Here is an 18,873-nt window from a genome sequence, read left to right as displayed (position 1 = left end):
TCCTTTCCTCTTTTTTCTTTTTGCAATACTATGTATCAAAGGTAGGGGCTTTCTTATAGTAAGCAAGGGTTCTACCGCCGAGCTATATACATTAAGCCCTAGGAATGCTATTTCTTGATTGCATTGCAGCACCACCAAAGAGCACAGCTAGCTGACTGCAGTCTAACATGCTTAGCAGACACCAGAGCCTGGAGCATTGGAATGGATGGAGAATGAATGTGCTGGGAGATGTGGTAGGGTGGGGAAGGTAGGTAGGGCTTCCTGAAAGGACACCTTATGGTAATCAGGTCACATTGTATATTATTAAACTTCAGATGGCCAGATTCATCCCTGGACTCTGTAGGATGATACCCACTTGGAACTGGGAACTACAAGGTTGATCCAGACAGTTGTGGGAGAGAGGACACAGACAGGAAAAGGAACAGAAGTATAGTCAGGCATGGCCTCCATTGCTCTTCTACACATAACCTTGATCCCAGTCAGTCCTATTCTACAAAGGATTGTGTACCATGTGACAATTATAAATAACTCTTTGGGAGGAAATTATTATAAAGTGATTAATGAGGGTACATTGCATTTATGGAAGGTTGCCTGCCTCCATCAAGATGGTAATTTTGAAAATCTATTTAGCAGTTGGTTGGATTTAAGGACATTCTTATATAAATCTGCTGTGGATATCACTCTATATAAATAAAACACTGATGGCCAGTGACCAGGCAGGAAGTATAGGTGGGACAAAGAGAGAGGAGAATTGGGGAAACAGGAAGAAGGAGGAGAGACACTGCAGCCACCGCCAGGAGAGGCAACCTGTAAAGACGCTGGTAAGCCACCAGCCACGTGGCAAGGTATAGATTTATAAAAATGGGTTAATTTAAGATAAAAGAACAGTTAGCAGGAAGCCTGCCACGGCCATACAGTTTATAAGTGATATAAGCGTCTGAGTGATTATTTTATAAGTGGATTGTGGGACTGCGGGGCTTGGGGAACCTGGAGAGAAGCCCTCCAGCTACATAAATCACCATGATCTCATATATGTCCATATACTTTTTAAAAAATAGTGTATTGGGAGCCCTACAGAAATGAAAATATGCCCCTGGGGAAGTATCGGGCAGAGGAATGTCAGTAGGAATGTTAGAAGATAAGAGTGAGCACTGCTCTTCCCAGTCCTGAAAGCCATAGATCAACATCTTTCCTATAGATACTCAGGTGTTTGCAAGGAAAGGCTACCGGTGTGATTTATGAAATTGCTAATTTGCTAGCAGAAAACTATTAAATTCTGGGGTCCATAGCCTTCTACATTCTCTTTGATCATCTTTTTTCCCCACTTATTATCTTGTCAACAGAGAGATTAAAAGTTTCTCAGGTGAATTCTCTTTTGTTGTTGGTTTTTTTGTTTTTGTTTTTGTTTTTTGAGACAGGGTTTCTCTGTGTACCTTTGTGCCTTTCCTGGCACTCACTCTGTAGCCCAGGCTGGCCTTGAACTCACAGAGATCTGACTGCCTCTACCTCCCAAGTGCTGGGATTAAAGTCGTGCACCACCGCCCTGGCTCAGGTGAATTCTTGAGACAAAGGCAATTAAGGTGGAATAAAAGCCATGAGAGTGTTGATGAAAGAACAATGCCTGCGTTGGTGTAGAAATGAGAAAAACCTGGAATTTGGGGATACTGGAGTAAAGGAGAGTCTAATGATGAGTGGCTGCTCATTATCCACTCAGGCTCTTCAGCTTGTGTGTGTGTGTGTGTGTGTGTGTGTGTGTGTGTGTGTGTGTGTGTGTGTGTGTGTGTTGCATGCATGTGGTTATGCAGAAGCTAGAGAAGGACATCAAATCTTTTATTTTCTGCCCTGCAGCCTTAAGACGGGATTTCTCACTGAATTGGAAGCTTGTTATTTTGGTTTGGCTGGCTGGCTGGCCAGCAAGCTCTTGAGTTTCTACTATCTCTATCTCTGATACTGGGGATAGAGGCACACACAATCATGCTCAGCTGTTTTTTGTAATGTGGGTGGTGGCAATTCAAACTCAGATTAATGCCCATGTTTGCAGAGCAAGCACTCTTATGCACAAAGCCATCTCCCTAGCTGGCATGTTTGAGAGGCATTCCGTCACAAAGATTGATGGTCATGTTTCCTTAATCCAACATCAATCTGGGACAGGCATGTGTTATTGGAACTTGGGGGATGGAGGGACTTCTCATGTGGAGGTGCTTGTCATCATTTTGTAAACACAAAACCAACCAGGCCATCTCATAACACTAAAGTGTCTCAAGTCTCTGGGGCTGGAAACAGAGTGTGTGGATGGCAGTGGGACTATGGCATGAGTGGGAAGACAAGGAAATCCAATCCTGGCCCTCATGATAATAAGAATAAAGATTAGTTTCAGGCATGATACCCTGGGAACTCTGGTTCATTTTGTTTTTCAAACACAAATATATTAAAACAAAAAGTTCATATGCCTCTGTCATGAACAAGGACAGAAAAATCACTCACAAAAATTTCCATTTGCTTCAGAGAGATTAGGTTTTGGAATTGAACCAAGCTGGCAACTTAGATGAAGGATGCAACTTCTGGTCTGTGTGTGGCCGGGCTCATAGAGCATGGCAGTCACTTCATCATGGATCTCTGGACATCAATCAGGACCCTGCATCTGCCTTGATCTATGTATTCTTTTTCCATTTTTTGGGGTCATTCTCTGATTTGAGATTCTTATTTTATAAATAAGAAGATTATTCACAGTCTCAAAATGCAATCAATTAAAAATGATGACTATAGCCATTTTCACAGTTAGATAGCTTTGCTATAGCCACCATTAAGTTGTTAACCCTGGGTTACAGGAAGCCCAGAGGAAATGATTTGGCTTTAGAGGTACGATGTGATTTCCTCTTCCATGAATGTAGACTTATTTTGTAGTATGTTGTTCTCTCAATAGTAAAGCATGAACACTGTATTTTCAAGAAAATATGAAAACAAAATCAAGAAACATTTTCTCTATTTATCTTGCCTATAGGTTTATGGAAATAAAAGTTATTATTATGCATTGATATTTATTTTGACTTTGTATCCCCTCTTTATTGCCTCATAAATTTTATAAAAATTTGTCCTTTTGAGGCTGCTTATGAACCTGTGCATCCCACTGCTAATCCAGTTAATACTCTACTTGGTGTTTTCTGAATCTTTGTGAAGACTTGTGTGTTACATTTCTTTGACACAGCCTTCTCTTTTGGCTTTTATGATGTGGCTCCATCCATGGTTCCTGCATTACCAGTCTGGCTCTTCTTTCTCAATCTCCTTTGGTTATTTATTTATTTATTTATTTATTTATTTATTTATTTATTTATTTATTTATTTATTTATTTTTGGTGTGGGGGGGAATCATGTCTTGAATCTTGGTGCTTTAGATAGTTGCATTCTTTTTCTCTGTTTATTTGCATTCTTTACTTTCTTCATAGGTTATCTCAGTATGTTAATGCCTTCAGTAATAATCTATGTGCTGGTCAATTTCAAATGTACACCTTTAGCCTATACTTTGGAACAATAAGTAATTATGTTATGACAAGTGTCTACATGTGGGTATGTATACATGAGTATAGGAACCCATGGAAGACAGAAGGGGGTCGTTTATCCTGGAGCTCAAGCTACAGGGAGTTTTGAGCAGCCCTGTGTAGTCAGTCAGAAACTGACTCAAGGATAGTACACACTCTTAACTGCTGAGCTCTCTCGCCAGATCCATAGCCCAGATATTTTACCTCAAATTCAATCCAGAAGTTATGCACCTATGGAGTTTCCGCTTGACTATCCCACAGGCATCTCTGACTCAGAATGCCCCAAATCATCTCATTTATTCTCCAGAACTTGTTCCTGTTCTTCTCTTAGCATGTATAACACCCACTGTTTGTACAAAAAAAAAGAGAAATATCCACTTCTTTCTTCCTTCCATATTTATTCAGTGACCATGACACATAAATATTGTTTGTGTATGTTGCCAGACAATAAATTCATTCTCTTTTCTCCTGATCTCAACTTTATTCTCATTTTATAATTTAGGCCTTGAACCATTTTCTTAACTCTTATTATTGTTATTATTAGTAATTATTTTACATACCAACCACTGGTGCCCCTCCTTTCCCTTCTCCCATCTTGCCCACCTCCCCCCATCTCACCCTGCCTTCACTCTTCACAGAGGGTAAGGCTTCCCTTGGGTAGTCAACACTGGCTGACATACGAAGTTGGGGCAAGACTAAGACCCTTTCCCTTCATCAAGGCTGAGTAAGGCATCCCACCATAGGGAATGGGCCCTAAAAAAGTCAGTTCATGTGCCTGGGATAGGTTCTGGTCCCATTGCTAGGGTCCCCACAAACAGATCAAGCCATACAACTGTCACCCACATTTAGAGGGTCTAGTTCAGTCCCATGCAGGTTCTCCAGCTGTCAGTCATTTCAGAGTCCGTGAACTCCTATTAGCTTGAGTCAGCTGTCTCTGTGGTTTTTCCCATCATGATCTTGACCCACTTTGTTCCTATAATCCCTCCTAATTCTCTTTAACTGAACTCTAGTAGCTCCACCCAGTGCTTGGCTGTAGGTCTCTGCATCTGCTTCCATCAGTCACTGGATATAGGTTCTATGATGACAATTAGGGTAGTCACCAATCTGAGTACAAGGGAAGGCTAGTTCAGGCACCCTCTCCACCATTGCTAGGAGTCTTAGCTGGGAACATCTTAGGCCTTGAACTTTTATATCATGGATTTCTGAAAAGACACATGTGGCTCTGTTTCCCATCTGTTCCTTGCTTTGCATTCATAGCCTAAATCAACACTCGAGTGGTTTCGAGTCCAGAAGTGCAACTGTAATCACATTATTCTCTTGCTTAAACATCCTTCAGTGGCTGTCCCTGGCCTTAGTAATAAAACCCAAAGTGCTTTTCTTTTCTATGCCTTTTGCTCACAGCTTCCGATGTTGGACTGCTCAGAGGAGGCAGTCTGCAGCAATAGTTGGATCACTAGCTATTTCATGCTTGGCTTCATTTTGCTGAGACTGCCAATTAGTGATTTAGAGGCGAACTCTTACATGATCGGCTGGGAAAAGAGGTCTGTTTCAAATATCCCTTAAAGAGCCTAGTATTATTGTTACTAAAACCCTAAACTTACTGGGACCTGTGACCCACAGTGAATGTCTGCATATCCTGTGGTCATCTTGTGATTCAGGAAGGTGTGCTTTGGCTATTTATAATCTAGGCTAAAAGCAGACTCTGATGATATTTGAAGTGTAATATTTTAGACAGAGATGAGGGTTATTTTTGCTTCCATTCTTCTTCTCCTTATCATTGTTCTTCAGAGAGAAGTGAGTAGATTTTCTTGGTTCTACTGAAGGTTACAAAATGGTGTATGAGTGCCTTGACCCACCCTATTCTAGTTTGGAGAGAGGAAAGTAACAACAGTGAGGTGTGATCAGGAGCATGCTCACTTCTGGTGACTCACAAATTTCCCCTGCTTGCCATTTCAAATAGAGGGATGGACATAGAATGGAAAGAAAATCAGAGGAGACACACACATGCACACAAATTCTACTTATAAAGGTAAAGAAGGATCAGTAAACATAGATATCAAAGATCCACAAAAGAGAAATGTAAATAAAGTAATGCAGATAGAATGGATAACAGAGAGAAAAGAAGGGGAAATTTTTTTCTTGTGAAAAATCCCCACATTTTTTCATATTCATCATTTATCTGTTCAGCTGATAAATAAAATAAGGTTTATACAGGGTTGGTAATTAGACAGTGAGTGACCAAGGAAAACTCATTCCCTCTACCTGTTGTTCTTGCCTGTAGCCTGAAAGAGATTATGATTGTCAGGGGAAAACAACACCAACATTATGCATCTTACACAAGGATGTCCTCCACCAGTGTGTGAAGGGCACTGGGATTGCGGATCAGTTTGTCAAGGAAGCTGACGATGTCGGTAAATTTTGGCCTGTGGTTTCTTTCTTTCTGCCAGCAATGGAGCATCAGCTGGTGCAGGGATGGTGGGCAGCCCATCGGAGCAGGAAGTCTGTAACCTTCTTCAATGGACAAAATTACCTAAACGCAAACACATGCAGATCACGCTCTTACTTTTGGTGACAAGATGTATGCTAAACAATAGCATCTTAAAAAAAAACAAAAAACAAAAAAAACAATAGCATCTTTACATGCAAGCAGTAAAAACCAAAATACTAATAAGCATAAAAATGACTCAAGAGGACTAACATGGCCTGAGCAAGGGTAAATATCTAAGTTCTGAACAGGGAATGCTGGTAACTCAGTAGCATCTGCTGCCCCTTTTGCGAAGAAATTGTGCTGTACATACGCACTGCTGGAGTCCATGTAGTTAAGTTTCATCACTGTCTCAAAAGCATAGCTTCTGTGTTGCTTTGTTGGACTATCTGAAACCCCGACGCCAACATCAGAAATGTGACATGATATGGATACATTCAGGGCAAACTGTACGTGACAAACAGGATTGTTTCTCGAATCGTTTTTCATCCTCCTTACAATAACCAGTGTATTTTAAAAACCCATTATTCTCTCTCTGTTGTTTATTTCGGTTCTCCTCATTGACTTCAGATTTTCCTTTAGTCTGACACTGACCTGGCAATGAAGTTGTTTTCCCATGAGCCCTAAGGGAGTTCAAAATATGAAAAGCTAACAATGGCAAGCACCAAGTCCTATGGACATAGGGGCATTCAGTCTGAGTACCCAACAGGCGGTTCTCTAGTGAGGGAGGGGCTCTCTCTGTAGGACATGGTGGTGACCAGTTGTGTGCGGTCACTGTGCAGTTAGCAGGACTGAGGGACTGAAATTTCTATCTGGGTTAATTTTAATTCACTTACTTTATTTTAAACTATCACTTCCTGTCCAGGTCTAGAGAAAGGAATCTGCTTAAGAGTTAAGAATGACCAGGAGATGACAGCCTGGTGGTTAGAATCCACTTAAAGGCCACGTAGGCCATTTCCTTGCTTAATGTATTACCTGCCAGCCCCTCCTTGAGGAATTTACTGGCGATGGAATAAAACCGATTCTGAATTTATACAGATTAGCTTTTGAAGAACAGATCAAAGGTAGTCATTTGAACCTTTGCTCTTGCACCATCTATTGGGGAGTATTTTTTTTTTCTTGTACAAATTTAAAAGCAAGAAAACTGAGTATCAAATGTATTTAGAACAGACATCAATCAAATTTACCTCCCCACCAACAATCGAAATATAAAACTTAATGTTAATATCGTTACATTAAGATATCTGTTGCATGACCATCTACATACATTCTATGTGTATTTTTTTTTTGAATACTGACATCTCATTTTAATTTCTTCTTACACTGACACATTTGACATGACTCTAAAATAGTCTGAATTGATGTCAGGTGCACTTTGTACAAAGGAAACATTAATATTCTTCAGAATCCTCAGAATCCTCTTAATCGCCAAGTTTCAACTTTTTCAGTATTATAGAATTTCTTGTGAGTACCTCAACAGTTTTGTGACCACAGTACTTTGTGTGTGCATGTAATCTCCTGTGTATGGGTGTGAAGACGCCAGAGATGACTTCAGCTATCTTCTTCTATCAATGCTCACCTTATGATTTTGAGGTGGGATCTCTCACTGAACCTGGAACTTTCTGTTTTGGACCCTGAGCCCCTGGGACCCAGGTTTCTCTTCCATCCCAGAGCTGGGATTATGGGTATGTGCTGGCACACTCAGCTTCATAGATGAGTGCTGGGGATCCCAATTTGGGTCCATATGCTTGAGCATCAGGCACTTTACTCATGGATCTTTCTCCCAGTTCTAGAATTCTTTAATCCTCATGGATATTAATGTTTTACTCTCCATTTTATGTTACATTATTGAATATGATTTTTTCTCATCTTTTTCTTTTCTTCTTTTTTCAAAACTACTTCTTTTTTTTCCAAGTAGGCTTGAGATTAAGTCATTTTCTTACATGTTTTAGTAAAACACAAATGGATAAAAATGCTTGAAATCAATCAAAACTACTGTGAATAGCTTCTGGAAGTAATTATAAAAAATAGGACAGAATGACTTTAGAGAACAATTTTGAAGTTGTGCCCTGGGAACGTGAGAGTAAATTTGCCACAGTTATGTGATTATATGTGCATAGAATAAAACAGTGACAAGTTAGGTAAGGAGAAAAAGGTTGCTTTTATTGAATACTTTTCTATGTGCTTGGTCATTATACTTTTTTTTGTTTATTGCTTAAAATTACGCAGTATGGTGGTTACCATCATCACGATTCCTTACATCATAAAAAGAGAGGTAGGGAGACTTGCTTAGATTCACATCATTACTCTGTAGCAGAATTAGGACCTGTATTTAATTCCTTGTGACTTTCAGATGTCTTCTCTGCTATTCCTCAGATAGTGATTTTAATTTTCATGATAGAATGTTTTCCTCTCAAATTTTATACCATGAAGGAAACATGAATACTGCTTACCATGTTACCCTTTGTCATTATACATGTTAATTTGACTCCAGTGTTTTTATTTGGGCTCAGTAAATTAAAAAATTATTTTGTAGTCTATAAACTGTAATGTTTAACTGAGTCATCATTTCTGAACATTTCTGAGTCTTATGCAAGCTCTACTATTGTATCTATTACTTTTTCTGTTATTTAAAATTTATTTATTTAAAAAAGATTTTTTTTTTTAATTTGATGTACCAATCCCAGTTCTCCCTCCCTCCCTTCCTTCTACTCCCTCCCAATTCCATTCCCCATCCACTCCTCAGAGAGGGTAAGGCCTCCCCCGACCCCCATGTCAAGGCTGAGCAAGGATTCTCACCCTAGAGAATGTGTTCCAAAAAGCAATTTCATGCACCTAAATAAGTCCTGGACTGACCTAGGCCTTCTGCATCTGGGTGACAGTTGTGTAGCTTGGTCTTTTGTGGGGTGTCTAGTAGTGGGACCAGGACCTGTCCCTGATGCATGAGCTGGCTCTTTGGAACCCATTCCCTATGGTGGGATGCCTTGTTCAGCCTTGATGCCAGGGGAGAGGAGCTTGGTCCTGCCACAACTTGATATGCCGTGCTTTGTGGATTCCCAAGGGAGAACTTACCCCATCTGAATAGAAAGGGAGGAGGAGTGGATGGGGGTGTGGAAAAGAGGTGGGGGGAGGGAACAGGAGGAGAGGAGGAAGAGGAAACTGTGGTTGGTATGTAAAATAAAATAAAGAAAAAAAAGAATAGTGTCTGACTTATTAGTAAATGCTAATGATTTAAACAGAAATTAATAATTTTTGATAAGTCTTGATAGGGGAACACATTTCTGTAAAATTCGGAATATCTAGCTACTTCAAATAGACCCAGGGAAAAGCATGATAGCATTTGAAGTCCTGAAGAACATAGTAGTAATTTAAAAAAAATGTCATCAACCAACGCTACCCAAAATCTTATTGTTTGCTTAGACCATTCAGATGACAGGGTACTTGCTCTTCCTTAAGAAAGAACTTTATTACACTTATTTGGCTAAGATTGTCTCCCTTCCCCCTCCCCCAAGAGATTTATATTTCCCTCAGGCTTTTCTAGACAACTCATGGAAATTGTTCACACCAAACATCCAGACCACTTGGCATCTATCAGGCAGCGAACTCCCTCAGTGTTGATGCTTTTTTTCTAAGAGAAGAGAGGGTGGTAAGAAGGTGGTATTGCTTTAGAGAAAGTTTACCTTTTTGTGTCCAGCAGAGTGTCAGTCCTCACAGAGCTGTCTCTGGGGCAGTGGAGGATCAGGAGACCCATAATTTTCCTTCTTGCTGACCTCTCTGTCTTTTAAGTTTCCTTAGGTCTTTAGCACATCATTTTATGAAATTTACTTTAAACCCTGGCTCAAGACAGGTGTCTAACCCAAAAGGAATCCATCTTGCAGAACAATAGCAATAACCATACAACAGTAGTGACAATACAAAGACACCCAGCTAATTGTTGAGAGCTCTTGAGTCCCATTTCCAAAATTCTAGTTATTGATGATGTGCGCATCTTATTTTTGTCTTTGAAACAACCCTATGAGGGTAGCTTCTTCTTTCTTTCTTTCTTTTTTTGGTTTTTCAAGACAGGGTTTCTCTGTGTAGCTTTGGCCTTTCCTGGAACTCACTTTGTAGACCAGGCTGGCCTCGAACTCACAGAGATCCGCCTGCCTCTGCCTCCCAAGTGCTGGGATTAAAGGTGTGCGCCACCACCGTCCGGCTGTAGCTACAGTTCTTATCATCATTTTATAAGTAAGACATCTAATCACAGGAAGACTAGACTTGCCTAAAGCTGCTCAAACACCTAAAAATTCTAACTTCAAAAGTAGCCTGAAACTTGATTCACAAAAAATATATTCCTATGGATAATCAATAGTTTTCACCCAGATACATATTAATCACTTACAGTAGACTATTGCTCATGCTAGTATGGAAGATGGCACAGCATGATATGTATCTGGGATTAAGAAGTGTCTAATCTAGTGAAGGAGACAAAGGCCTGTGAGTACGATAAGTATCATCTAAAACAGGGGTCTGTGGGAGCACATAGTAGAGCCTAGCCCAGCCTCGGGACGGCTGTCCAGGGGAGGTGAGTATACAATGGTCTGTGGAAGTTTACAAGGGCAAATGGGGCCTCAAAGGAGATGCTACTTGAAGTAGATTTGTGTGGATGGAAAAGTCTTAAAAATGTGTAAAGCTGCATAGGAGATAAAACATTGATCTTCTACATCATTATTGCTTTTGTATACTATAAACTTAAACTTGCATTTTCAACTAATTATGATATTTTAATGGACATATATTCATTGCACACAGGGTTGGGTTCCATGAGGTCAATTTGCATATTAATGTATTTAATATACTTTGAGAATATTACTCCATACTCTCTACCCTTCGTATCTGCCTCACACCTTCTCATTTTCACCCTTTGTTCTCCCTGGACAATTTTACTTCTACTTGCAAGTCATATATGCATATGTGAATTTATATATATAATCTGGGATCCACAAATAAGAGGCAATATGGAATATTTGTCTTTCTGAGGCTGGCTTAATTTGATTAAGATAATTATCTCCAGTCATATCCATTTCCTGAAATGGACATGTCTTTTTTCTTTATGGTTGAAAATATACCACACTTTCTTTATCCATTCACCTGTTGACAGGTTGGTTTCAAAGCTTAGCTACTATAGTCTTACGGCAAACACTGATATATGCAAATTTAGACTTTCAACATAGAAGAAAAGTTTTAGCAAATGAATGATTAGATTTTGCTTTTAGAAAGGCTCACTGTGGAAAGCCTAAGGAGATTGGCCATGGAGGCAAGAGATAAAGTTTCAGGCTTGGTAAAGGACACAGGAAGAAAAGTAATTTATTGCCTGGCAATAAGGACTCTTAATCACTGAGCCATATCTGCAGCCCCAGATTTTAGATTTAACACACACACACACACACACACACACACACATTTTCTTCCAACATTTCAGAACATATTATATGCTGTGGATATTGTTCTATATAAATAAAACACTGATGGCCAATGACCAGGCAGGAGGTAGGTGGGACAAGGAGAGAGGAGAATTCTGGGAAGCGGAAGGCTGGGGGAGAGAGACTGCAGCCACCGCCAGGAGAAGAGCATGTAGAGATGCCGGTAAGCCACCAGCCACGTGGCAAGGTATAGATTTATAAAAATGGGTTAATATAAGATAAAAGAACAGTTAGCAAGAAGCCTGCCACGGCCATACAGTTTATAAGTGATATAAGCGTCTGAGTGATTATTTTATAAGTGGATTGTGGGACTGCGGGGCTTGGGGAACCTGGAGAGAAGCCCTCCAGCAACAAATGGCGCCCAACGGCTCGAATTTCCACCTTAAACCTGAGAATATTTAATAACCAATTCTAAACAGAGCCAAAAACAGGTTCCTGCTTCTTGTCTCATACGGCAGCTAGACGCCGCAAAACGCAGGTTTGAACACTGGCGGGTTCCTGGCGTGTGTGTTTGACCGGCAGTATGGCGGAAATGAGGTGTCTGCCAGCGGCAAATTAAGCTGTGTGGTAGATTTAGTCTTTACTAGTATTAAAAAAAAAAAAAAAAAAAAAGAGGTTTCTGGGCTACACGCTGCTTTGATAAAAGCTTAGACCCACTATTTCTGAGACTTGATGACTCCCAGAGCTGGCGGAAAATGTACCACTGCCATGTTGGGAAGCTGAAGTGGGCGGAGCCAGCAGCCGCAGCGCCGTTTCAGTCTTAGAATGGTACAGTTTAAAGCAATAGGCTCACAAAAAGACTGATTCAGATAACATCGTTTACAATGTGTGTAAAATATACGTAGGCTTGAAAGAGACAAAAAATTAATGTACAAAGACACGTAAAGATGAATATTACACAGACAATCTGGACTGTGTTGTCTTTGGTATTTTTAACTGCAAAAAAACATTTGATCAAAAAAGATGTTGAATTAAACCAATATGTATATTTTAAAGGTAACTTGACTTCAAAATTTGGATTTAAGGATATGTTGCTTTGGAAAAGAGGTTCTGCTTTTGTTTCCACAGAAAGCCAGAGGCTATGGATTTGTTCCAGATTAAGATACATCAGGTTTCACCAGCCAAGACCCCCTGAAAGGTCTCCGATGACACCATGGCCCAGATAATCCAACATCCAGAGCGGTTTCAAGGCAACTGGTTCAAACAATACAGCCTCACGGACTACCCCATAGGTCTAAAATTTTCTTTACATCCCCATAAGATACAGCGCCCCCCTCCAGCAGGAAGTAGTAAGACATGCTACGCCCAAATTCCCAAATATACCAAGCTGGCTTTAGAGGTGGAATTGGCTCACTCCCCCTCTAAACCCAGACATATTGCTTTAAAAAAAAATGGTTAAGAGATTCTTGTGTCCCAAATCAGAAGAGCCCTCTGGTGTGGGACAGAGAGAAACCAATATTTTTATTTAAAACAGGTTGATTATAAATGTGATCTCTTTCTAAAAAAAAAAAAGGGGGATATAATATAGATATATAGGAGGATATGGAGATGATAAGATAAAAGGGTAGATTAATGAACCTACTTTTAAAGAACAACTTGTTTAAAATGTTTTACATTGGTATAGATTTTAGTTTATGTTTAAAATGTTTTACATTGGTAAAAATTTTAGTTTATTAATACAAATTTGAAGTTAATTTTGTTATACTGTATATATATATTTCTATTCTTGTTTGAGGTATTATGTTTAACTCATTTAAAATTGTAATGGATGATTAAAAATAGATTAATAATCAGTCATCTATGATAATCATATTTGTAGCCATGTTAGTTAAGTCTTCTAGGTATACATAGATATATTTCAGATAGATAGGTAATCTTCAAACACTTCATAGACCTAGAGAATATGGCATTTAAATAACTTAGAATTCTGTTGACGTGAGACACAATTGCTCCTGGCTGCACCAATTGATCCCGAGAGAATGCTGGGCTTCTAAGACATTTCCATTTGGAAGTTTGTCTTTTTGGCACAAAATGACCTACTGGGCAAAGAACTGCCCTTGCCTTGATGGCTGACAGTACAAATGCAATGCTCTCCTTTCTGGACAAGCGGGACACAAGGAAAGCGACCACTGTACTCTGCCAAGACAGGGTAAGATGGTCTCTCAGAATTCCTGCTTCTCAAAATGGTCTGTCAGATACTCTAGGCCTGTAGCCAATTTGAATGCACCAACAATGCTGAGAAACATCAGGTGACTGTCCAGGCTGCCAGCTGTCTTGGTCTACTCTTGCAAGATTCCTGAAGTTGCTTGCATCCGTCTACCATTTCTCAGGTACCATTATGTTCCTTCTCAGGTCTTTGATGTGGTTGAAAACTAGATAGTTGTAATTTCCTCAGTTATAATAAAAAATAAGTTGGATATAAAACCTTAAACTCACAAATATAAGATAGATAGGACATCTTTAATATTGTAACTATAATTCTTGCTCGGTAATTGTTTTGTTATATGTAATTTTACCATGTTAAAGTTAAAACCTTCCTTTTTAAAAAAAAAAAGAAAAAAGGGGAAGTGCTGTGGATATTGTTCTATATAAATAAAACACTGATGGCCAATGACCAGGCAGGAGGTAGGTGGGACAAGGAGAGAGGAGAATTCTGGGAAGCGGAAGGCTGGGGGAGAGAGACTGCAGCCACCGCCAGGAGAAGAGCATGTAGAGATGCCGGTAAGCCACCAGCCACGTGGCAAGGTATAGATTTATAAAAATGGGTTAATATAAGATAAAAGAACAGTTAGCAAGAAGCCTGCCACGGCCATACAGTTTATAAGTGATATAAGCGTCTGAGTGATTATTTTATAAGTGGATTGTGGGGACTGCGGGGCTTGGGGAACCTGGAGAGAAGCCCTCCAGCAACAATTATATGCCAAGTTATGAGCTGGAAACACAGTTTACTTCATTTAAAGATACTTACAATTATACATACTATAGGTATGTAAACTGACAATAAATGAATTGGTAGATTAGTCAACATTCTCCCATGAGGCATGAGCCACATCTCCAACTCATTTGCCAAGGTTGGCTCTCGAGTCTTCTTTTCTGTGCTCTTCTTATGTAATCCCAGCTGTCGCCTGCACCCCTCTTCTGAGGGCTTCCATGTCTGGAGCCCTAGGCCAATTTTATCCCTAGATATCAATATTTATTACTTCTGTTACACACCACTTCGTTTTGGATCTCAGTCTCCACCTCTGATCTGTCCAGCCTGGCTCTTTGTTCTGGTCATTAAGAAACAACTGCCGTCTCTCAGCTGGTTGAAATGAACTCAAGATCTGCTAATCTCTTCCTAGCACTGTCAAGCGTAGAGCCTTGTCAAGCCAAGCAATGGAGCTGATACTTTCAGCTCTGTGACTTCTGAAAGCTCTGCTTTGCAGGTAGCTTGAGGGAAAGCTGTATTAACTGTGTCGACTCTGCTGCCCTGGCCAGGTGAGGGAGGGGCCAGCTCTGCACAGCCTTCAGACATCCACATGGTCAGACCAGGGACATCTGAATGGCCTTTGGTGGTACCCAGGGCCAAGGACATTGACCCTGACCTCTGCTGCTGCATGGCCACGGACCCAGAAAAGTCCCTCAGTGGCAACATGGGACCGGACATCACCATGGCCTGTGGTGGCTTCTCAGGCTTTATAGCAGGCTGTTCTTCTCCACCCTCACATCTCCAGATCTGCCTCTCTTCATAGTGTTCAAGCTGTTCCACCTCTCTCTCCCATCTCTCCATCACATACTTGCTCATCATATTGGTACCTTCCCTGCCCACACCTTGTGGTGACAGTGGATGGGGGCCTCTTCACTTTTATAGATACTTTCTGATCCCTTGATAAAGGAATAATGGGGAGCAGCTTGTGGTCACTTTGATTACAGGACAAACTGAGGCTCATTGCCTTACAAGGTGAAATAAAATCCAGTGTACTGATGAATAAATGTTTATAGGAAAAGTGGGATAAGTTAATGAAAGAATAAGGTCCAAAAATATGTATTACCAAGGACTGACCTATTGCTTATCCCAACATTTTCTTTTCTTTTTTTTTTTTTGGTTTTTCGAGACAGGGTTTCTCTGTGTAGCTTTGCGCCTTTCCTGGAACTCACTTGGTAGCCCAGGCAAGCCTTGAACTCACAGAGATCCACCTGGCTCTGCCTCCCAAGTGCTGGGATTAAAGGCGTGTGCCACCAATGCCCGGCCCAACATTTTCTTTTTAAGGTGAAAACTTTCTTAAAATTATACAATTAAGTAGGACTGAAGAGAAGGCTCAGCAGTTAAGAGCACTAACTGCTCTTCCAGAGGATCCAGGTTCAATTCAAATCCCAGCACCCACATGGCAGCTCACAACTATCTGTAACTCCAGTTCCAGAGGATCTGATATCCTCACACAGACTTACATGCAGGCAAAAACTCCAATGCACATAATATAAAAAATAAAAAAATCTTAAAGAAGATAATTCTCAAGCTTTCTTTCTTTCCTTTACTTTTTTCTATTTGTCTCTTTACTTTTCTTTCTTAAAAAATGCATATGAAGATGTCAGATATCCTGGTACTGGAGTTACAGATAGTTATGAGCTACCATGTGGGTACTGAGAATTGAACTTGGGTCCTTTGCAAGAGCTGCCTTTAAGGCCATCTTTCCACCTTATGCTCTGTCTGTCTGTCTGTCTCTGTCTCTGTCTCTCTCTGTCTTTGGAAGTCACAGAAGAACATCATGGGCCTGTATAGATTTTTGGTTGTGAGCCTAGCCTTTAACAGCTGAGGCATCTCTCCAGCCCATGGGCCTGTATAGAATGGCATATGTTTGTCCCAGAACAGGCTGCTGAAGGAGTCAAAGAATAAGGAGTGATATGAAGTCCAGTTGTTGTTCTGTTGTTGGTGACAACTTTGGACAGTCATTATCTCTAACAATTGAACATCACACCCCAAAGCCTCCCCCTCTTAGAACTAACTTTCATAGCCCCAGGAAGTGCTACAGAAGTTGCCACTGGAGAGAAGCAATCAGTACTCTATCCATTTGTGATGCCTGTGAACCACAACAATGCCCAGCATGGCCAGATACCCTACAGGTTCAATAATGGCACTTAAACCTTGGAAGTAATTAACAGTTGTCTAATTGTACTTAAGGCCTACTCAATAGGAGGGAAATCATGCCTGGTCCTGAAAACCTCTTCAACCACACAGTGGTGAGTGGGGTCATGGATCTTAGAGAAGAACTTTTTACCCCTACTTTACTAAATGGACGTAATTACTAACTGCATTCTAAATACTTATTCTTGTGCCCACAGATAAGTGTGGCTCCCAACCTTCACTAAAAAGAAGCTCCCTTTTGCAGCAAATAGAGACTCTCACAGAAACCACAACCAATCATAGGGTGCTCAGCCCCAGTGGATACATCTCCAGCACAACTCCTGCGCACCAAAGGCTCAGAACACTGCAGAAGATGGAGTGGAAAGAATACATGAGCCGGAAGACCAGGGACTCCGCTTATGAGTTTGCATCTCCTAGGAATGACAAGAAAAGGCTACAGCTGTGATACCTCAACAATATGGCTGCCTAAATGAGACCTGAGCAATGACAGGAGGCCCCATCCCTCTACTAAGCCGAAGGCAACTACAGATTGCTGAGAGCTGGAAAAATAGGCTTCCCCTAGGGAGGGGCCTCTGACTGGGTATCCGTTGTCACATGGTGAGTCCTAAATTTATGTACTTGCAAGCAACCCTGAATGGACTCAGCAGGTTGTATTTATGTACTTACATAGCATATAACAACTAAAGAAGAGAAAGCCAGGCATTGAGAGGGAGTGAGGTTATGTACATGTGTGGGAGACACGAGAAGAGATGGAGTAAGGAAAGGGAATACAAGGAAATGATGTACTTTTTAAAAAATTTATTTATTTTTGTTTGTTTTTTTTTTCAAGACTCGGTTTCTCTGTGTAGTTTTGGTGCCTGTCCGGCTTGCCTCGCGCCACTACTACCCAGCACAATTATTTTTTAATAAAGAAAAAAAAAAGACACTTTGGGAGAACAGAGGTAACTAACGGCTTTTCTGTACTTTACATCAGCTTGTAACAGTGTCAATAAGAGAACAATGAAGTCCTTGGCATGACTCGCAAACAAGGCTCTGTTACTGATAAAGGAATAAGAACTCGGTTCTGCCTGCGATTGGACCTTTTACACCGGAAGCTACATCTGTAGAGATTCTGAAGCTGAAGGAAGTTTGCTAACTACTCTAAGTTTCGGGTTCCCCTGCATTTAGGAGAGGATTTGTTTCAATACAGAACTGTTTCCTAAGAGCTCTGAGTATCTGCATAAGGAAACCAAAGTTCAGACAGGGATGGAGGATGTGCCTTGTAAACAAAAAATAGGAACGTTGGGCAACAACACAATTTTTTTTTTTTTGGTCAGGTTTCTTATTGTGACCCTTTTAAAGAAATATACAGATTTCAACTAATTATGGTATTTTAACTGACATATATTCATTGTACATGGTGTTGGGTTTCCTGAGGTCAATTGCATATTAATGTATTTAATATACTTTGAGACTATAACTCCATACTCCCTACCCTTCTTATCTGCCTCACACCCTCTCATTTGCAACTTTTATTCTTCCTGGACAGTTTTACTTCTACTTTCAAGTCATTATATGCATATGTGAAAATACATCTGTATACATAAACACACACACACACACACACACACACACACACACACACACACACACACACACACACACACACACATCTGGGATCCACAGATAAGAGGCAACATGGAATATTTGTCTTCTGAAGTTGACTTACAGATTAAGTTCCAAACTAATTTATTTGAAATTGTCTTTTCTAGAGAGGGCAGTGTTCTTAAATCCCAAGTTTCCCTGGTGGGGAAAAGCAAACTTTTCTTCTTTGGAACCTCATTCTGAATTCAGAAGCATATTAGGCAACTTTTAATATTACAGTTCCTTGGTCCACTAAAACTACTGAAAACCTGTGGAAAAAATAGCTGACTACAGGTGAAAAGAAAAATTTAAAATAAACTCTATGTAAATGACCCCAGAGAACAAAAATAAAAACTACAACAACCAACAATGGCAAATCATATTGAGTGGAAATTGAAGGTGTAGCCATTTTTTTTTTGTAAAGGAAAACAATGTGGATGCTGTAGATTATCTAGTTTTTGATCATGTAGTTAGAAAAGAAAAGAACATATTTTTTTTTTTTTCTTAAAAGTTCCATGGTAGTAGTAACATATGAGTTTGTGGTTTCTCCTACTTACTTTACTAACTGAATTATTTAGCAATGGTGATTCACTGCATTTTTTACATATTCCCTATTACTCTTGTTTCTGAAGTAGGCATCCATCC

At 40.2% G+C, this 18,873-nt stretch overlaps 1 protein-coding gene across 1 annotated transcript in view; it reads right to left on the bottom strand.

The window, feature by feature from the left end:
- Epha6 (EPH receptor A6) overlaps positions 1–18,873 on the bottom strand; it is a 951,985-nt gene that overhangs the window by 10,303 nt on the left and 922,809 nt on the right. The window contains 1 exon segment of the mRNA XM_028879452.2: positions 5,873–6,066. Within this exon segment, the coding sequence (XP_028735285.1) occupies positions 5,873–6,066 (194 nt within the window).

The sequence above is a fragment of the Peromyscus leucopus genome, chromosome 12 (genome assembly GCF_004664715.2).
Source record: "Peromyscus leucopus breed LL Stock chromosome 12, UCI_PerLeu_2.1, whole genome shotgun sequence".
In the NCBI taxonomy this organism is placed as follows: Eukaryota; Metazoa; Chordata; class Mammalia; order Rodentia; family Cricetidae; genus Peromyscus; species Peromyscus leucopus.
Note: the sequence above shows the minus strand (reverse complement) of the source record. Positions and strands in the feature narration are given on the sequence as shown.